The following is an 18,271-nucleotide window of genomic DNA, read 5'->3' as shown; positions in this document are numbered from 1 at the left end:
ATAACAAATCACGCCGACAAGGCTAAATACGAGCACGGCTGGGATAGCCAAGGTATGCACAAGAATTCCTGTCATTATGGAGTGGTAGATTCAAGCCATATATAGACAGGTGTCTCCATTTATAGGGACAGTGTGGCTCAGCACCAATAAGACAAAGAAACGAATTCCAAAACGAAAGGTATTAAGCAGATGCAAGTATCGGTACAAAATGGCAGAGGGACAAGGCAGCCTCAGGAAAGGGGGTATAAACTATCCAAATCACGGATGTCAAGGTTGTAGTACAAAAAATGGATATAGAGATGCAACCAAAACGGACCAAGAAAAGAAAGAAAGATCAAAAACGAGAGATTATTCGAGTGCTTTGCTGCGGGATTGGATTTCGTCTTCGGGGAGACAAGCGATCCACAAGCACCGTTCGATGATGCCTTGCACTGGCTCAAACTTATATTTTGCACTGGCGTCGATAAGACGAAGGAGGCTCTTAACGATTCTTGCTGCGGTGCGATAGCGCTCGAAGTTGACAAGTAAACCGCCATCAGTGTTGCTGACTTGTGCGGGTTTCTGTGCATTATAGGTGAGGTCATGGACGTATAGGCCTGGACAGAAGAAGGGGGAAATCAGCAAACAAGATCTAGTGCGATATTCAAGGAGAAGACTTTGAAACTCACCAATGAATGGAATACAGCCTTCTTGCAAGTTGGCCGTCTCCATTTCGACACGCAAATCATTGAAATTGCGCACCGGCTGAATTAGGCACTCCATATCCTTAAACAGCCGCTTATCCTCAAGGGAGATCAACTGCCACGTCCTGTGTAACCGAGAGCAATCAGATGAAGACAGAGCAATGGCGATCTGGAGCATCGTGGCGTAATTGCAAATGCGACGCGCATGCGCAGCTGTATGGATGTACTTGATAATTGTGCGGGCCCGCTCGTTGATGTCACGGGTCAAGACAATCTCCGACAGTATCCATTTGACCATCAGGTTGAAGCGGCCGACGACCAAATCAATGCCCTTGCGTTCCTCGCACGTCAGGAATTGGACCCAGTTTGTAACTAATGGGGAGGCATTGCTCCATTTCATCTCGACCAGATCCCGCCAGTCGATTTCGCTCAGGGCAGCCATTTCGATTAATGTGAGTTGGTGCGCGAGGACCTGGGATTCACATGCTAGGATGAAGGGGACGTGGTCAGGTAAAAGGTTGATGACCGGGTTCTGGTCGGTACAATTGTTTTCTGAATTGAATAACACGTCACTCGAAATCTGCTGTATGTCTAGAGGACGCGAAGCAGAAATACCCACTTCTTTGTGTCGCGGGGATGTGTCGGGCGTAAGGGGCTGGGTCTGGAACAAGACTGTGTTCAACGGCGAAGGATAAGAAGCGAAAGATCCCGGATGTTGGATGGTCATCGGAGGCGAGGGAGGTTGCGCTAGAGGATGAGGAGGGATCTCAACAGTTGATGAACCAAGGCTGCGGGCGTCTGTGGAAATCCTTGCATCCATAGCTTCATGCGGATCAATCAGGTCGACCGACATTTCAGAAGACAGAGCTGAAAAATGCTTCGGGGTAACCTGACCAGCATTATCAGTGGCCGAGGCCGGGATGGTTGCGCCACGAGGAATGCGACGCATGCTGTCAGTTTCGTGCACAATCTGAATTGACGGGTTTGACGAGGCAAGCTCTGAAGTTTCATGGCTTGATACGAGGGTGAGCGGAGCAACGTGCAAGTCATATTGGAATGGCTGGCTAGTAGGCTGCGATTTCATGGACTCGTCGGCCAATCCTCTTTCAAGAAGCGGAATAGAGTTATAAGACTCTTCAGACTCGGTAACAGAATCAGAATAAGGTCTAGGTGGCGCCAATCGACCCCCAACCGTGGAATATGAGGACTTGTCAGTCTGTCGCCTGCGAGAGATGATATCCCACCCAGGCCTGGCCGTTTCGCCATAATGCGGACCCAAGGGCTGCTCTCGGTGAGAGTTAGAGTCTCGATCGGTGCTGGGTGGTCCATTCCATTTCCCCTCCAGCTTCAACAGCGTTGACTCGATACCACCGTCGTCGTCATCAGGAATCTGTGCAAACTTCGCAATGACCGACTCAAAGGAACGCCTGATTTGCCGGGAAGTGTGCGGCCGAATAAGTGAGTACCGGGGATTTGGAGGGATCAACGTTGAAGGAGGCCTTGACTCATCGCCATCAGAGGGGACCGTTTCATCCACAACGGAGTCACCCCAAGACGCAAACGAGTCACGACAGGAAGGAGGCTCGGTCCCATTTCCAGTCTGCATTTGACGGAGGTTTCCACCTCGGCGCCTGCGGAGAACCGGCCCTGACTGTTTGTGGTTCTGATCTTGCATCGCATTGGAGTCGACAGTCGATAGAGCCGTCTCGCTGCTCATCGAAAACCGCTGTCTCGAGATCCCGCTTTGGAAGGACGCGTACTTTCTAAGTCGGAGAGATAAAGAGTTCTTCTTCTCTTTTACCGGCGTCGAGCCGCGTTCGACCGAGGACGATCTCTGCGGGGTGAGAGGGCGAAGGGGGTAGAATACGTTTGACTGAGCAGCTGATTCTGGTTCGTCGGCCTTGTAGCATATTGGCTGAAGATATTCCCCTTCCACGGGTATCGACTGTGTTGAGGTATCATCGAGAACTTCGATTTCCGGCGTTTCATGTGTCTCATCATTAGCAATTCGCCCTGGTTTCTGTGCTGCCCCTGACATGAAGGGCATTTCAAAACCGGTATCATCGACAATGATGATAGATTCGCTGCCCATGGTGATACCGCTCCTGAGTTTTGGGTCGGGTTTGGGGGTTTGCGTGGGTAAAAGATTAGAAGTGTTAGATGCAGGCTCCCCCGCGGCCGCTTGATGAAAGTCAGACGCAGCTGGCGGCTGAGTTTGGTCTTTCGTTCCTTCCTGGTTCATGGCCAAGCGGTATTGTTTGAGGACCTCATCACACAGTACATCAATCCGACCTGGATATTTGGGAATAGCAGCCATCTTCCTCTCCCGGTAGAATTCAGAGCCGAAAGCCAGTCCAGTTGGCATTGCGGATGTCTTCCCGCGGGAAGGCAATGAAATAGCCTCGTGGGCATTCGCAATGCGAGCAGAGACGCTCTGTCCACCGTTCCTCGTGTGCAACGCCCGTTTGATTGAGCCAATTATTGTTCTCACACCCGAGTTGGGTGACGACTTCGGCACGTCCGGTGTACTCCGACGATCTGGATTTGGGTTCTTCAACGGCGGAGGAAGGGGCGGCGATTCCGGTGCCATCATCGTCATGTACGACTCTGCAGGAGGGTACATCTCCCCACGTATTAAACTCACCGGATCGAGTATCTCCTGTGGCGCGGGTCCCGTATCGGGCTCCACCGCGAACATCGGCACTCGGTCATCTCGCACCGAGTCCGAGAAGCTTCCGCTTCTTTTATGGCTATGGCTGTGGTATGGGTGTCGCGAGACCATGGGAGATACGGGTGACCTAGGTGGTTCGTGAGTATTGGACGGGGGCTTCGACTTTGTGAGACCCAATACCACAGGGCGGGGCGCCTTGCCCTTTGAGGCACACATGGACAAGCGCTTGGGGGATTTAGGTGGTAATGAACACGAGAGCGCCATCAAGCTTTGATCGCTTTTGGCAGAGAATGGAATGCTTTGTGTGGTTGCTGCAGAGTCATTCCGATCATGCTGTATGGGACTTTCGCGAAAGGTGGTATCTGCATTGGGTGCCATGCCATAAGTAGGGACGCTTTGCTGCAGTTCCCCAGCTTTAGGCAACTCAATCTGAGCGTCTCCAGGTACAATTGGGATTTCTGGATCGTTATAGGCGCGAGACAATTGGGGAGAGGACCAATAAACTGAACATTTGCCATTCCAGCAACGCTTTAAGTCAATGAGAATCTTTCGATCACTCGTGCCGCCATTGTGTCGAGACCTGACCTCTGAATATAGCTTGTTGATGGTCTCGCAGAAGTTGGTCCGAAGCTCGTAATTCGTAACAAAGTCATCAACGAAGTAATTGAGAATCCAGTGTCGCAAAGCTGCAAATGTGCGAATCCTAATAATGCGTCCGTCATCTTGTAGTCGGTTGATTGCCCACTTTAACCGTGCAAGAAGAAGAGCCAAAAGGTGTGTCGTAGATAGGTATGAACGGAAGGTAAGGAAGAAGTCCGATACTAGCTCATAGTCCATGAATGACTCGGAGGAGATTTGGGCAACGATCCGGGCAGGTGTGGCAGCACTGATATCCTTTGTCCCAGGGATATATCGGACAACGGATCCATCATCCATATCATACACCAGGGTCTCGTAGATAGATGGCTCCACAGGCTCTTTCAATTCATAGACCATGGAATTTCTCGGAGCTGGTGAAGCTCGGTTCATATCCATAGCCGCCGCGGTACCCGAGAACATGGAAATTGCAAAAGATGGCCGATGCCGCGAAAAAGAGTCTCGGGGATATGGACTATGGAGTCCCGGCAGAGGGTCAGCCATGCCCCCAAGCAGTGTTGAATTCCGAAAGTTGTCCGACATCGAGGTTCGGGTGTAGACAGAACTCTGCATCATTGCGCTGCCTTCGGCGTTGAACCGCGGCGACCCGAGCTGGTAACGCGGAATAGGAACCTCCAAGGCTGGTGTCGAATTCTCACGTGCAGACTTGGGGCGGTCCTCAGATCTATCAATCACGATCCGCAGCTCCCCACGCTTCCCAGCACCGGCTATCGACTGTTGCTCCGATATTGTTGAAAACGAGATCGGCCGCGTGCGGTGCTGACTCGAGAGTTCGGGAGACACGGCGAGGACGGGCTCGGGATCTTTGGGCTGTTCGCGCGGACGTAACTCAGAGAGCTGCGAGCTCGACCACCTGGATGGATCTGGATCCTCGCGGGCATGTGCATGACTCTGCGGCTGAAGGAGACTGGGTTTCGCGGTGTCGACTGGAGAGAAGGATGCAGGCTGGGGGCTTTTTTGGGGCGGATTGGCAATCGGCCTAGATTATTAAAATAGTCCTATTATCAGCACGCCGCACAGGATGTGACACAGCACGAGGGATTATGGGTCGATTGGTGTACCTGAGAAAGATTTTGCCATTCTGGCCGACACTTCTTACGGTGAAATGGCCGGCCTTCCTCCCGGGCGGACGCGCCTCTAGTGGGCCACGATGTGTTTGGGACCGCTGTAGCTTGTTCTGTCGTAGGAGCTCATGGCTATCCTTGGCATTTATCCCAGTTGCTGTTCTCTCGCGTGCTGCCTTCAGCTCTAGGTTCCGCTTGACATTGCCGCCCTGGGCTACGGTATTGGCACGCCGAAGATTCGAGATTGGATTTTGAGGCCCACTAGGCATTCGGTTTGAGGCTGACAGTTCGTTAATTTGGACTTGCGGGCCCAGAAAGGCATCCTTGAACTCCGGATGGGTGGGTGGAGGGAAGGGCTCCATGACGCGAAAGCTATGAGAACGCGAAATGCTCCCGTCGCGACGGGGCCAGGGTCTGTACCACTGGAAGAAGTCAAAACAAAATCATACAAAATCATACATGACTTATGAGGTCAGAAAGGTTGGGGAAAAAAAGGAAGAAATTCGACAGCTCTTGTTTTTGTGGAGATGACCCGACGCGGCGGAAGAACAGTGTGGAACGGCTTAAGCTGGGAATGGGAACGCTGGGTCTTCTATTTTGAAATTGCCCCTTTTACTGGTTTATCTTCTACTGTGGTAAATCTACCTATATGCATATTAATCTGACTCTTCTTACTCCGTGTATATATATATGTACTTTACTACTACTCCTCATTTCTCTCTACGAAGAGATGACTGTGCAAGGGCAGGTGATAGGTCATTACTATCGGGAAGACCGGTGAAGAAGACTGTCTCGGGTCCGAACTTGTCTACAAAGTACATATATATAGAATTCTGGTTGGTGAAGCCGTTTATTTCCATCCCCACTTGATAGATTGACGCGAGACTGGGGACATTCCAAGGGAGATTGGAGCTACTGACACTTCCCGGGTCGATCACCTTATATTGTACTCCGTATGTTGTATATAACATTGAACATCCATGGATAGTCTATTGTACTCCGTATGTTGTATATAACATTGAACATCCATGGATACATCATTACTGTGTGACACCTCTCATCGCAATTGGAAATGGCCTTGGAAATTACCGTGCTGCGACGCCCTAATTTGGATGGCCCTACCTTATAGGCTATAGTGCAAATGTGGGCCAGATTCATATGAAGATCTGAGGATCGTATGATTGAAATTTCAGCCAAATTGTCCCTTTTTCTTTCTTTCTTTCTTTCTTTTCTATTTTTTCTAATTTTTTTCCATTTTTCCTTTTTTTTGGATAGGTCCATGACCCGTTAAACTCTCCGGCTCATAAATGAGTCTACTCCGTACGGAGTACTCAATGTCATATTTATGCACCCACTTCAATTACAACTTCACCTTCACTTTTGCCATGGGTGAGACATCACATGTCAAATGTCGATCAAACAGTGATCCATAAGAATTGACATGTCGATATTAAAAACGGGACCCAAAATCATCTAACTCTAAGGCGAGGGGGCTCGGACCTTGCTGATCTAGGTAATTAGATCCGTTGTCTGACTCTTTACCTTCTCCCCTTCCTCTTCCTCTATCATCTTGGGATCTGGCCGATACGGAATGTTTCCTTGGCCTGGGCTTGTTCCCGCTTGTTTTGGGCAGCGATCGCCGTGGAGATCAGCAGCCTTAGGGTTTCGGCATCTTGGCCGAGCAGAATGTGCGTCGATAAGGGTGCTTGTGACATTAGCGGGGGGGTTACAATAATATCCATTCAAGTAATGGACGATAAAACCGGACTGGGGCGCAGCTAGGCATTTGTGTTGTGACCAAGTCAGAATACTCAAACTATTCAAAACTCATGAGAATGCCATTGATAGTAAACTAAGAACTACCAGAGCTTGCAAGCCGGCTTCTTGTCTGGGCAACTAAAGGCATTCTTGAACTCCCTAGAATTAGCCATAGTTTCCTGTGACAGCGGTCAGTGGTGGCGCACAAAATAAAATAAAATAAAAAGGAATGCATTGATAGGACTCACGATAATTCGTGCTGACTTAGGCGCGTGGGGATCGTTATAGATCGCCTGCTCAGCCGCCTCTTTCGTAGTCTTCCCGCACCACCAATTGCCATACGATATAAAGAAAAGCTGCTCTTTGGTAAATGCATCCAGTCCCGGGAGGTGAAGATCAGGCTTTGCCTCATCGTGCTTCTTCCATGCGTGGTATGATGCTGTCAAGCCTCCAGCGTCGGCGATGTTCTCGCCCAGTGTCAGTCGTCCGTTGACATGGAGGACCTTGTCCTCGGGGCCAATGACCGTGAACTTAGAATACTGATCGACAAAGCATTGAGCACGCTCTTCAAAGGCTTCAACGGTCTTATCATCCCACCAGTTAGTGTAATTTCCACTCTCGTCGTAGTGTCGACCGGTAGAATCGAAAGCTATACCACATTGATCTGTTAGAAAGCGGCAATTGTTTTGCAAGGAACTGAACATACCATGTGAAAGTTCGTGGCCACTGACGGCACCGAATGCACCATATGCCAGATACAATGGAGCGGAAGGTCCATAGAACGCTGGCGGCTGCATAATGCCGGCAGGGAAGACAATCTCATTACCTGGTGGGTTGTAGTAAGCGTTGACAGTCGGTGCACTCATGCCCCATTCGTCACGGTTGGTGGGCTTTCCGAGCTTAGACCATTCGCGGCGAAGTTGGAACCTCGCCACGGCCACCTCATTCTCAAAGAAAGTGTCTTTGGATAATTCCAGATCCCGGTAGAATTTATTCACGTCCTCGGGGTCTAAAACATTTGGACTCTTTGTGGGAAATCCGATCTTCTGGATAATGTTCCCCACCTTCTCAATGCCCAATTTTCGCACCTCCGGTGACATCCAGCTGGTCTGGTCCAGGGTAAAGATAAATCGCTCCTTGATATCGGAAACGACCTGATCGCCAAGTTTTTTGGAGTCCTCAGAGAACGCATCGAGCACATAGAAACGGCTGAGGCTCCATTCGAGTCCTTCGTCCAGACGCCCAAGGCATTTACGCCATCTCTCCTCCTTGGCCTGAGGCTCTTTGCCGGCGAGAACATTCTCAAATCGCCGAAGAGGTTCGATAGAGGCATCCTCAACAACTTCCGCAAAAGCTTGGATGATCTTCCACTGCAAGAAGAGCAGAATGGTCTCTCTGGGTGTATCTTTCAAGAGAACAGACAATGCCTTCATATAGGAAGGCGACCCGACAATTAGGCGATCACCCTTGTAGTCATGGGGCGCCAAAGATGAAATAATATCAGTAAAAGAGATCTCAGGTACTAGTGCCTCCGTTTCCTTGACACTAAGGGGGTTGTAGTATTTGGTGACATCTTCCTGGGTTTGGGTATCCGGAGTCACATCCGCGAGCTTCTTTTCGAAAGCTACAACATCCTCAGCAGTTTTGTCAAATCCATCTCCAGCAAGTCGCTGAACAACTTGCTTTAAAACGGCTGTATAATCAGCGACAGTCTTTGTGTTATTATAGTACTCTCTTGCAGGAAGTCCTATTTCACGAGGCGGCGAGATCATAATAACAACATTATCGGGGTCTCGATCATCGGGCTAGAAGGAGTCATTAGTGGCGCCCATAAAGTATAGGTCACATAGACTTACAGTGACACCGGAAGAAGCCAGAGCCTCGACACCAGCATTCGCCAGATACAACAGAGCATTGGTGAGTTGATCCTGTGCTCCTTTTACAAGACCTGCCTTTGCAGGATAGATGGTCCTCAGTTCATCCAGAATATCAGTCAAAGGCTTGCTGCCCCGTTTGTTGACTGTAGCCTCATCCAAGCAAGCATCGTATGCAGCTTTGAGTTTCTTGAAATTGTCGGCATCCGATGGCTGCGGCGGTTCTGTGCGCTCTAGGATATGACGAAGTTTGGTTTGGGCATTCTCATGCATGATTGTGCCTGCAAATATCGAACCCTGATCGGGCCGCATGTCATGTCGCTCCCTCCATCCACCGCAGACATACCGGTCAAAATCAGTGCAAGGATCTATGTTCTCATAATCGGGATCTAGATTGTAGAGGATTTCGGAGGCCGCATGAATGCATTCTTGCGACTGGCAAAGCGGGGGAGCCTCGGGGTGCGGGGATGGCTTCTTCTCTGTAGACGGAGAGCCTAACCATAAGGACGGTCAGTTAGTGACGCATTCTAATAGGAAAAAGGGACTGATACCATGCGGGAAGCCTAGATAGTATGTAATAAGAATGGTGATCACAAAGACGCAGAGCCCTTTCTTCAGAGTTGTCGCCCAGCAGGGGCGAGCTCTTTGTAGTTTTTTGTAACGCGTGTGGCTGGGAACGAAGTCATTGTCTTCGGAATCATAGACTTCGCTTACATCCAGAAGTAGACCCTTCTCGGACTGCATACTGTGCAAAGAGTATGTAATTGGTGTCACGTTTCCTATGGTGACTGACAAGCTATTAGCACCTCATAGCTGCCGAACATGATGCGCCCATGAAGACATACCTGAATGATAACGATACTGTACTTAGGAATACTATGATGTTTCAGGAAAATGATGCTTATCCGAGAATCATGGACTGAATAAGTCTCGGTGCATATCCCAAGGTTACTCCTTAGGCAACGAGGAGAAGCTAGGGTGGGGAATGGCGTCACATTCGGGGTCGGCCAGCCCGCCACAACAACGATGACTCAGCGGCCTGCATTGCCAGGTGAGGTCAGGTGCCCCACTGAGGTTAACAGGTGTCTAGGTATGTATTGGCGACCTTCGTTTCAGCTGAGCTATGGTTAGTGAGGATATTCCCGAGGTCGCTCTGGAATTTTTACCTTCTCCAATGGTAAGTGAGATCACACTCCGGGCCTGGGCGTTGAGCGACTAGGAAATGGGCTATCGTTATCAGCGCCAATGAATTCTTCGATATGTATAGAGTTAGACCTACCTACATGTACCTACATATGTATACTCCGTATGGCTTTCCCTCTCCGCTTCAGTACTCACTGAGTGTTACATAACGTAAGATTGTTCGTGTCTGCACTAATAAAGCACTTTCAATAATATCGCAGCATATCCACTGATCATCACTCAATAGCTTCACTTTGCAAACCCATCCGCCTACCATAAAATTTACAGTTCCAATGTGTGGTGAAACAAAGATGCATTTATTTGCCACTCATTTGGCGCAGATATTGCTTCTTTAGTTCTTTAGCGGCAGAGGAATCGAAACGGCGCAAGGAAATTCAAGCATCCGCCTTTTCGTGCAAAGACGTGATACAGTATGTGCCATTCATTCACCGGAAGGTAATTTCCTCAGCTGAGTGCCCGTATTCTTCGGAATCAAGGGGGTTTAGTTATGCAGCAGAATGGTTGTGGCGCGGCTGGAGCTTTCAATGGGCTTATCATATGAGATATGTACATTTTGCAATGGACAGTAACATGAAAATTTCTGAAGCCACAGAAACACTTAAACCCTTGCATAACTAGGTAAATATAGGATAACTACATTTTGGTCTGATAATAAATACCCTGGCGCACCCTTATTATAGGCTTAGTTCCGCCAATTTCTACCTTCATTCCAATTGAAAATCTTCCGTTTGCTCTCATCAATATTGCAATTGTCACCTTCTAAACTACATCTTGTTCACTTCCCTTATATCAAAGCACCATGAAGGTTTCAACTATCGTCACGCTGACTTTTGCGACTGCTGCATCGGCTGCTCAGTTCAGGATCACTGCGACCTCAGGCGATTGGTTGAAGACATTCCCTACCAGTGACAACACTCCCTCAGTCGTACTCTTGGATGATCACTTTGCGAGCGTATACGAACAATGGGCCATTGAAGGCAGTGGGGAACGCTATACTGTGCGCAATATCGGCACTGGGCATTACATCTCTTGTTCTGGGGAGTCGTGTGTGGCCACAAAGGAGCCAATGGCCTTCAGTATTTCCTCGGCGGGAGATGGTTTTTACTTCGTCACAGATGAGGTCAAGGGCTTCACCTGGTCTAAGGCTGGTGATCACCTCGGGTTTTCTGAATTTGACCCCAACAACAAGTTCAAGTTCGAGCCGGTGCACAATTAATTCTTTCAACTATTTGGAGGTATGTGTTATTCTGCGAATTATATATATATAGTCACTGTCCATGAAGTATACATTTTATACTAACTCAATATCAAGTCTGGGGATTAGACAGAAATAGTTCTGGTCACAATTAGGGTCTCCCCGCAGCAGGTGGTCGCGATTTGGTGACGCCTTCATCAACTACCCGGTCTTGTCGAATTTGCATTGTTGGAACTGCTTGTTGGTCTGTGAAGGAGAGAACTGGTATTCAACTACCTACTGCTCCGGTGAAGGTGCTGAATATGGAGACTTGCGTGAGCCCTAGATGCCTTGTTCAATTGGATTCAACGCCCTCTTTCTTGCTTCCTGCTTTGACGGTAAAGGAGTTGGTGTTGATTGATCACCGACCCCATAAACCAAGAGACCCTTTTATAACCATAGATGCTAGAGTTTCTATTTCGATACTGTCTTGGCACCCTACTGCCAATTAGAACTAGATCCGTTTCATATATGTACAGTGGCTTATCATTAATAGTACTTCCACCCTTGACCTCTCTCAGTATACAACCTGCCTATTTCCACCTCTACATGTCAACTAAGTAGTGCTCATAGTGTGTGTAGTTAATCCTTGAGATTACTACCTATTCTCTCTGCTTCTTTCTCTATTACTAGCTACTAGGTATACATATAGTTAGGAACTCAGGCTTGATACTGGCAGAAACAAAGTGGGGTAGTGTACTTGGGTACAAATACTAATGATGACTGACTGTACATAGTACCTCCCTAGGTAGGTATTCATACATCCATCCCGAGGTTCCGAGGTCCGTCTGACTGCTTATTAAGTACAATTAAAGGTGCAGGTGCTGTGAGACACTCAATGAGCAAGACCCTGAGCGCCCTCATAAAGCGGCGGCACTGTGCTGCATATATATTTAGGTAGGTAGTATCGGGCAATTGGCAATTACACACGATCGCTCCTGCCAAATATGGAATGAATGGCTTTGAATAGCACTGAGCTTGGCGTAGGTCACGAGATGCATAGTCGATGCTCCAGATCATTCAGTTTCAGTTTCCCCCTTCAAATAGTCAGACTCAGAGTCTATCAGTCTTCTATAAATGTTGTTCATTCATATGAAACTGCACACATGTGCATACATACACATTGGATATCTGCCATGCAACCTACGAGCCCCGCCTTCAGGACTAGGCAGGAACCGGCAAGGTCCATGAGGTGCACCCCCCCCCCCCCCAAAACCAATCAAAGGGGCTAGATACGGAGTGGGTGGCCCTGGATTTTTGCTTAGGGGCCCAATATTACACCCAATACGCAAAAGTGGCGAGAGGTGAGCAGTCACAGAAATAGAAGGGTCTCGAGGGCCAGGTAATCACAACAATGTAGATCACAGTCTAGCCAAAGGCCCATATGCATTGACAATTGCTAGGCTTGCCGAGTTAATATCAGATATGGACCTACAGCCTGTGAGCTGCATACATCGCTTGAAGTCATCAAACAGGATTTTGAGCATCAGCTCGACTCCCTGTTGCCCATCATGCTACAAAGAAGTCAGTACACCCGCCTCCGCCTCTATCAGGATCCTTGATGTACCAAGGAGCACTTACCGCGAGTCCCCAAATTGCAGGACGACCAACCCAGCAACATTCAGCACCAAGAGCCAAGGCTTTGAAAATGTCAATCCCAGATCGAATTCCACCATCAATATGAATCTTGATCCGCCCCCGCGCAGCTTTAGCACAGGGAGGAAGCGCATCAATTGTGGCTGGTGTCTCATCCAGCTGTCGCCCACCATGGTTGCTGATGATGACACCATCACATCCATATTCAATAGCAGTCTCGACATCTTCCGGGGTGAGAACGCCTTTAATCCAAATCTCCATCTTAGTGACTCTGCGCAGCCATGGGATCTCCGTGGCCCAGGAATGGGAATCCGAGTTTGTCGAGCTAAACCCATCGTCATGAGATTGTTGCTGGATCTCGACAGATGTTCTTTCATACATCGGGTACCCCAAGCCAACTGGAGGCATGAACCCGTTCCGCCATTCATTCCAGCGCACCCCAAGTACAGGGCTATCCGCAGTCAGGAATATTGCCTTGCAGCCCGCAGCTTCAGCCCGACGGACGATTCGTTCTTGTTTAGCTTTGTCGTTCATCGCGTAGAGTTGCATCACATGGTGAACCGGCCCCAGTTCTTTTCCGGCGACGGTGATTTCTTCAACTGAGTGATTGGCATAGGACGAGATACCCATGTTGACGCCCATTTTGGCACAGGCTCGGCTTGTGGCTAGCTCGCCTTCTGGGTGAGCCATAACCTGCATTCCAGTGGGTGAGACACAGAGCGGAAACGTGATATCTCGGTCAAAGAGGGAAATTCCAGTGTTGACGAGTGAGACGTCTCTCAGAACCCTTGGTAAGAGACGGTACTTTCTATACGCAGCACAATTGTCGTGAAGCGTGACTTGATTCGTTGCGCCGGAGTTGAAGAAGTCTATTTCTCTATATTAAGGATAAATACGGCGAACACGAAGAGTCAATACATACCTCTCGCGGAGACGGATAGCGAGTTGGAAGCCGCCTCCTCAAGATCGGCTATTGATAATATTTTATTTGCCATTGCAAAGGACAGAAGGCAGGGGATATTGAAACATGTGTACTGAAGGACAGACACAACAGACACATCTTGATAGCTGTAGTTGACGTGAGGGGTAAATGTGGGGGACTTATTCCATCTGTACTATGTAGATTTACCGCTTGTTCACTAGAAATGGACAGCTCACCATTTGGCATAGATCTTATTATTCCAATAAGCAGTACAGCATATCCATCATGAGCATGTTGACGTTGACATGGGAAGAGTACATGTGCCCAGACATGGGTGTCCGGCTGAATGAAGTACCCCACGCTATGTCAGATCTGTTTGACGTGAGGCCCTCAGACTTCTTAGGCTACTAATGAGTATATGTAAGATTTGAAGAGACATCGCATTATAGAAGCTTGCAAAAAATTTGGAATTGGAATAGGTACTGGAATATATATTTTTGGGGGTGTTTTGGCCCGGGGGGATGAATCAAGAATCAAGGTATTCTGACCTGACTCAAGGCTCTTGTATTGAGCATATAGCCGAATATTATCGTACAGTTAAGTTTGCTTATTGAGGTTCAAACTGGAAAGCCAAAATATATACTTATACCGCACCTAGATAAAGCGTCTGCTAAAAAGCGTTTCGACTATCGCGACACAAAGATATAGAAAATCGGGGAGGCCTATTACGAAGGGGCCCTAAGACGTCAAAAGCCTGGTGTTCCATGTCTCATGCAAATACCATGATCGTTTATTTGATAGTTTATCCCTCTTTCTGCACTATGTTCCCACAAACCATTTACCCGACTTGACAATGTTGATATTTCGTTACACTCGTTCAGGGATAGTAATGGGTGGCTCAATCGACAGTCGCAGTTGCAGTTGCTATTTGGCTACAAGTTTAGGGAATCATGTCAAGCTTGTCTTTGACAAGCTGAGTTTAAGATAAAGGCTACTTGCTCAACACAGCCTCTTTAGATTTAGGCAATGTGCGGGGTTTTGATACTACAATCCTCTACATCACCTTTTCATACCAAGTGTATGAGATTCCTGTACATGATAGGCTCTTCCCTCTCGATGCCAAGTCAGTCCAAGACTTCCCCGGCTTTTATGCCCTCCTCTGTTGCTTGGCATCAAGCGAAAATCTGAGGGGTAACCTTGGTAGTTCCCCAGATTCTTCGATTGCCCATCTTGTTCCGAGGTATCTTTCAGGGTTGTCGCTACTATATTGGATAAGCTCGGTTAAGAAGCTCTTAAAATATGCTCTTAACGTACCGTCTAGTTATGTATCTATTCCGAATTCATCACGTTTCTATTCACGTTTCTATTCTCTATTGCTTTGTTGAAGTATCGAAAAGCCCATCAATTTGCCACAATGGCATCAATTTCGGCCAGCCCCCAAGAAGATGGATCCATGAAGAAAGAGGACATGGAATTCGTCCATCTTGAGGAACAAGAGCTGGCACATTGCACCCCTGGCAATGAGTCCCCTGTGTATGGTATTGACGAGGCACATCAGAAAAGAGTCATGTGTGTTTTCTCTACATTCCAACGTGATAAATAAGCCAAATCTGATGTTCGGACTAGTCGACGCGTTGATCTCCGCCTCCTCCCAATTCTTGGAATCATGTATTCCATATCACTTATTGATAGGACCAATCTTGGACTCGCATTTGTAGCAGGGATGGAACAGGATCTTGGACTCGACATCGGCACCAGGTATACGATCGTTGTTATGGTATTCTTTGTGGCATACATGTAAGCTCTTCAATATCACCTGGAAACGTTTTAGGTACACCAGTTTGCTAACTCTATACCTTAGTATATTCGAGATACCTAGCGTACGTCCGCGCTTCATAACCAGGAATTGTTATTAATGACTGAGATTCAGAATCTGGTACTTCCTCGGGCTGGTGCAGCCAACTGGCTAGCGTTTCTTGGATTTAGCTTTGGAGCGATCTTGATCGGCATGGGTTTCACCAAAAGTTGGACCACAATGGTAGCTTGCCGATTCTTGTTAGGTAAAGAGACGTCGTCCAAGGTCTCCCGTTCTACATTACTGACCCGGTGTCTCTTTTAGGTGTGATGGAAGCCGGATTCCTTCCAGGTATATCGAACTCGACTATGTCTCCAAGTTAACATTACTAACTATACAGGTTGCACCTATCTAATTACATGTTGGTACACCCGATTTGAGGTAGGCAAGAGACTGGCCGCTTTCTGGCTGGTCTCTGTTATACTGAATGCCTTCGCCGCAATCTTTGCCTATGCCTTGACCCTCCTGGACGGGAGGTACGGGCTGAACGGATGGCGCTGTGGGTTTTCCAACTCCGTGTCATGATAATAACAATAGCTGACTGCGATTTGCTCTAGGGATTTTCATCGTCGAGGGTGCCATTACTAGTAGCATTTGTCTAATTGGCTGGTTCATCATCATCGATTTTCCGACTCAAGCAGACACTTTCCTCAAGCCGGAGGAAAAAGAATTTATCATCGCCCGCATAAACAACGACAGTGGAGATGCGAGAGAGGATCCAATTACCATGGAACGGGTTGTCCATCATCTTAAGGACTGGAAGTTGTATGTCTGGGCATTCAATCTCATGGCCTCCACCCTACCCGGATATGCGTACAGCTACTTCAAGACAGTCATTCTTATGGGCATGGGCTTCAGCAACACACAGAGTCAGCTTCTCAGTGCCCCGCCTTACATCATTGCTGCGATCTTTACATACTTGGGTGGCTGGCTCACAGATAAATATCAAATCCGCGGGCCGGTGATTGCTGTCCATCAACTGCTGACAGCAGTAGGGATGTTGATCACAGCCTATGGCGGTGCAAGTGGAGCAAGATACTTTGGGATATTCTTGGGTGAGCTCTCAATTTCTTCAGGATGGATGTATATAAATCTAACGTTAACTCCAGGTGTGGGATTCCTGCAATTTTGCATCCCCGGTGTGCTTGCCTTCCAAGCGAACAACATTACTTCCCACTCGAAGCGTGGAGTCGCTTCAGCAACCTGTCTGATTGGTGGGGGCCTTGGGGGCATCATTGCAAGTGTCACGTTCAAGTCTGATGAAAGTCCGCATTATACTACAGGCATTTGGGTCACATTTGGTATTACAATGGTTAGCATATGCTTAACCCTGATGATGGACATTCACTTTTGGAAAACGAACAAAAAGGCCCGGGAGACAAATGGTCAGATTGAGGGTATGGCAGGATGGTATTATACTCTTTGAGTATGATATATCGACATTGGGGAAATCGTGGAATCAATAGGAGCATTCGTGGTGGTCTATGTTAGACACCCACGTGGCAGCAAAGTTCCGATTCTACGCAGTGATTTATATATAAATTGCAAGTAACATCTTTGTGATACTCCATATTCATCGGATAACCGAAATGTGAAGAGCACATGAAAAAGATTAGGCCTGTCATGACCTTACTCCGTGGCTTTCCTTCCAGTGTTGTACCACGAGCTTCACATTTATATTTCCTTCCACCGGTGCCCAATAAGTCCCTCGACCTCAGCCAAATGAACGACTCCCAACGCTAACAATATGCAATGCAGAATCGATGCCATTGACGCTACTGCGAAGGCTTCACATATATAGACCAGATGCGGGAAACACAAGATCAAGGATTCCTTAAGTAAAACTCTAGTGATCTTGTGGGATTACCTAGGTATTCAATTGATTACTTCTTACTTCGTACAAAATTTCTATTCAGGTGCTGACGCACCTGGGCACTGCCATCAGCTTACCTTGTCCCCTTATGGAAAACCATCGACAGACAAGTATCTAGTAAGGACTCCGTAACCCGTTTCACTTAGCATGGGGGCTGCTAATAAAAAAAATTAGTATGTTGTACTCCGTGTACATATACTTTTTCAGCGGATCACCTCTGATGTATTCCGGTCCTCACGATCCTGCAGGACCATGGCCCAAACATAGACCCATAAAAACGGCCACTAAAGATGGTCATGATTCCCATTCTCCATGTTTCATTAATTTATTTGTCCTTACACACTTGAAAAAGAAAACGCAAATAAAATGGGTTCACCCTATCTAAACTGGTTTGACGAGTACTATGCTGGACTAGGTATATCAACTCCGGAGCTATTCCCGAACGACTCAAGCTCGGACTTCGATAAACCAGAAATTGGGCCTGCTGTCAAATACTGATCGACAACGTTAAATTGCCCCAGTCCCATTCAACGCCCCTGAGTAGTTTAGCCGTTGCAGGTTTACGGAGTTCGGTTCACTGTTGCACCGGCCAGGCAGTTCCCGCCTACTCCGTATGTGGGTGTATGGATATTAGATGGTCTTCCGGAGTGGATTTGTTTTTGTATGTGGCGTCTGGTTTTGACGAACCTAAACCCTATTTACGTGTGTTCTGTGGGAATTATGCTACAAGATTTTTAGCTAAGAGGGATCTGATATGTACGTTGGCTGCCTGGGGTGTACAATATACTATCTAAAGCATTTGTGTTGTAAGCTCTCGATTTGATTTGCCATAGTGAGGCTTATGGTTAGATGGGAAGATTCCCAGAGCTTCATGATACGAG

General features: G+C 47.9%; 3 protein-coding genes across 3 annotated transcripts; 1 reads left to right on the top strand and 2 right to left on the bottom strand.

Annotated features, from left to right (window-relative positions):
- Window positions 1-348: 348 nt before the first annotated feature.
- N7525_000822 (mitotic regulator LTE1) lies at window positions 349-5,437 on the bottom strand (the record flags this gene model as incomplete). Its single annotated transcript, XM_002561954.1, has 3 exons — window positions 349-596; window positions 669-4,990; window positions 5,073-5,437. 3 exons carry the CDS (start codon window positions 5,435-5,437, stop codon window positions 349-351), a joined length of 4,935 nt encoding a protein of 1,644 aa, XP_002562000.1.
- A 1,497-nt stretch (window positions 5,438-6,934) lies between these two features.
- Window positions 6,935-13,735, bottom strand: N7525_000821 (uncharacterized protein; the record flags this gene model as incomplete). The annotated part of the gene is made up of 8 exons (XM_061211684.1): window positions 6,935-7,012; window positions 7,082-7,482; window positions 7,540-8,638; window positions 8,690-9,201; window positions 9,259-9,495; window positions 12,580-12,658; window positions 12,726-13,609; window positions 13,663-13,735. 8 exons carry the CDS (start codon window positions 13,733-13,735, stop codon window positions 6,935-6,937), a joined length of 3,363 nt encoding a protein of 1,120 aa, XP_061070910.1.
- A 1,341-nt stretch (window positions 13,736-15,076) lies between these two features.
- Window positions 15,077-16,943, top strand: N7525_000820 (Major facilitator superfamily domain general substrate transporter; the record flags this gene model as incomplete). The annotated part of the gene is made up of 8 exons (XM_061211683.1): window positions 15,077-15,231; window positions 15,289-15,459; window positions 15,524-15,542; window positions 15,593-15,722; window positions 15,782-15,808; window positions 15,858-16,016; window positions 16,075-16,572; window positions 16,627-16,943. The coding sequence occupies 8 exons, from the start codon at window positions 15,077-15,079 to the stop codon at window positions 16,941-16,943; spliced, it is 1,476 nt and encodes a 491-aa protein (XP_061070909.1).
- Window positions 16,944-18,271: the final 1,328 nt, after the last annotated feature.

Source organism: Penicillium rubens (genome assembly GCF_028828025.1).
Source record: "Penicillium rubens strain IBT 27055 chromosome Unknown utg000001l_segment0_segment0, whole genome shotgun sequence".
NCBI lineage: Eukaryota > Fungi > Ascomycota > Eurotiomycetes > Eurotiales > Aspergillaceae > Penicillium > Penicillium rubens.
The sequence above is the reverse complement of the archived record's forward strand: the minus strand, read 5'-3'. Positions and strand labels throughout refer to the sequence as shown.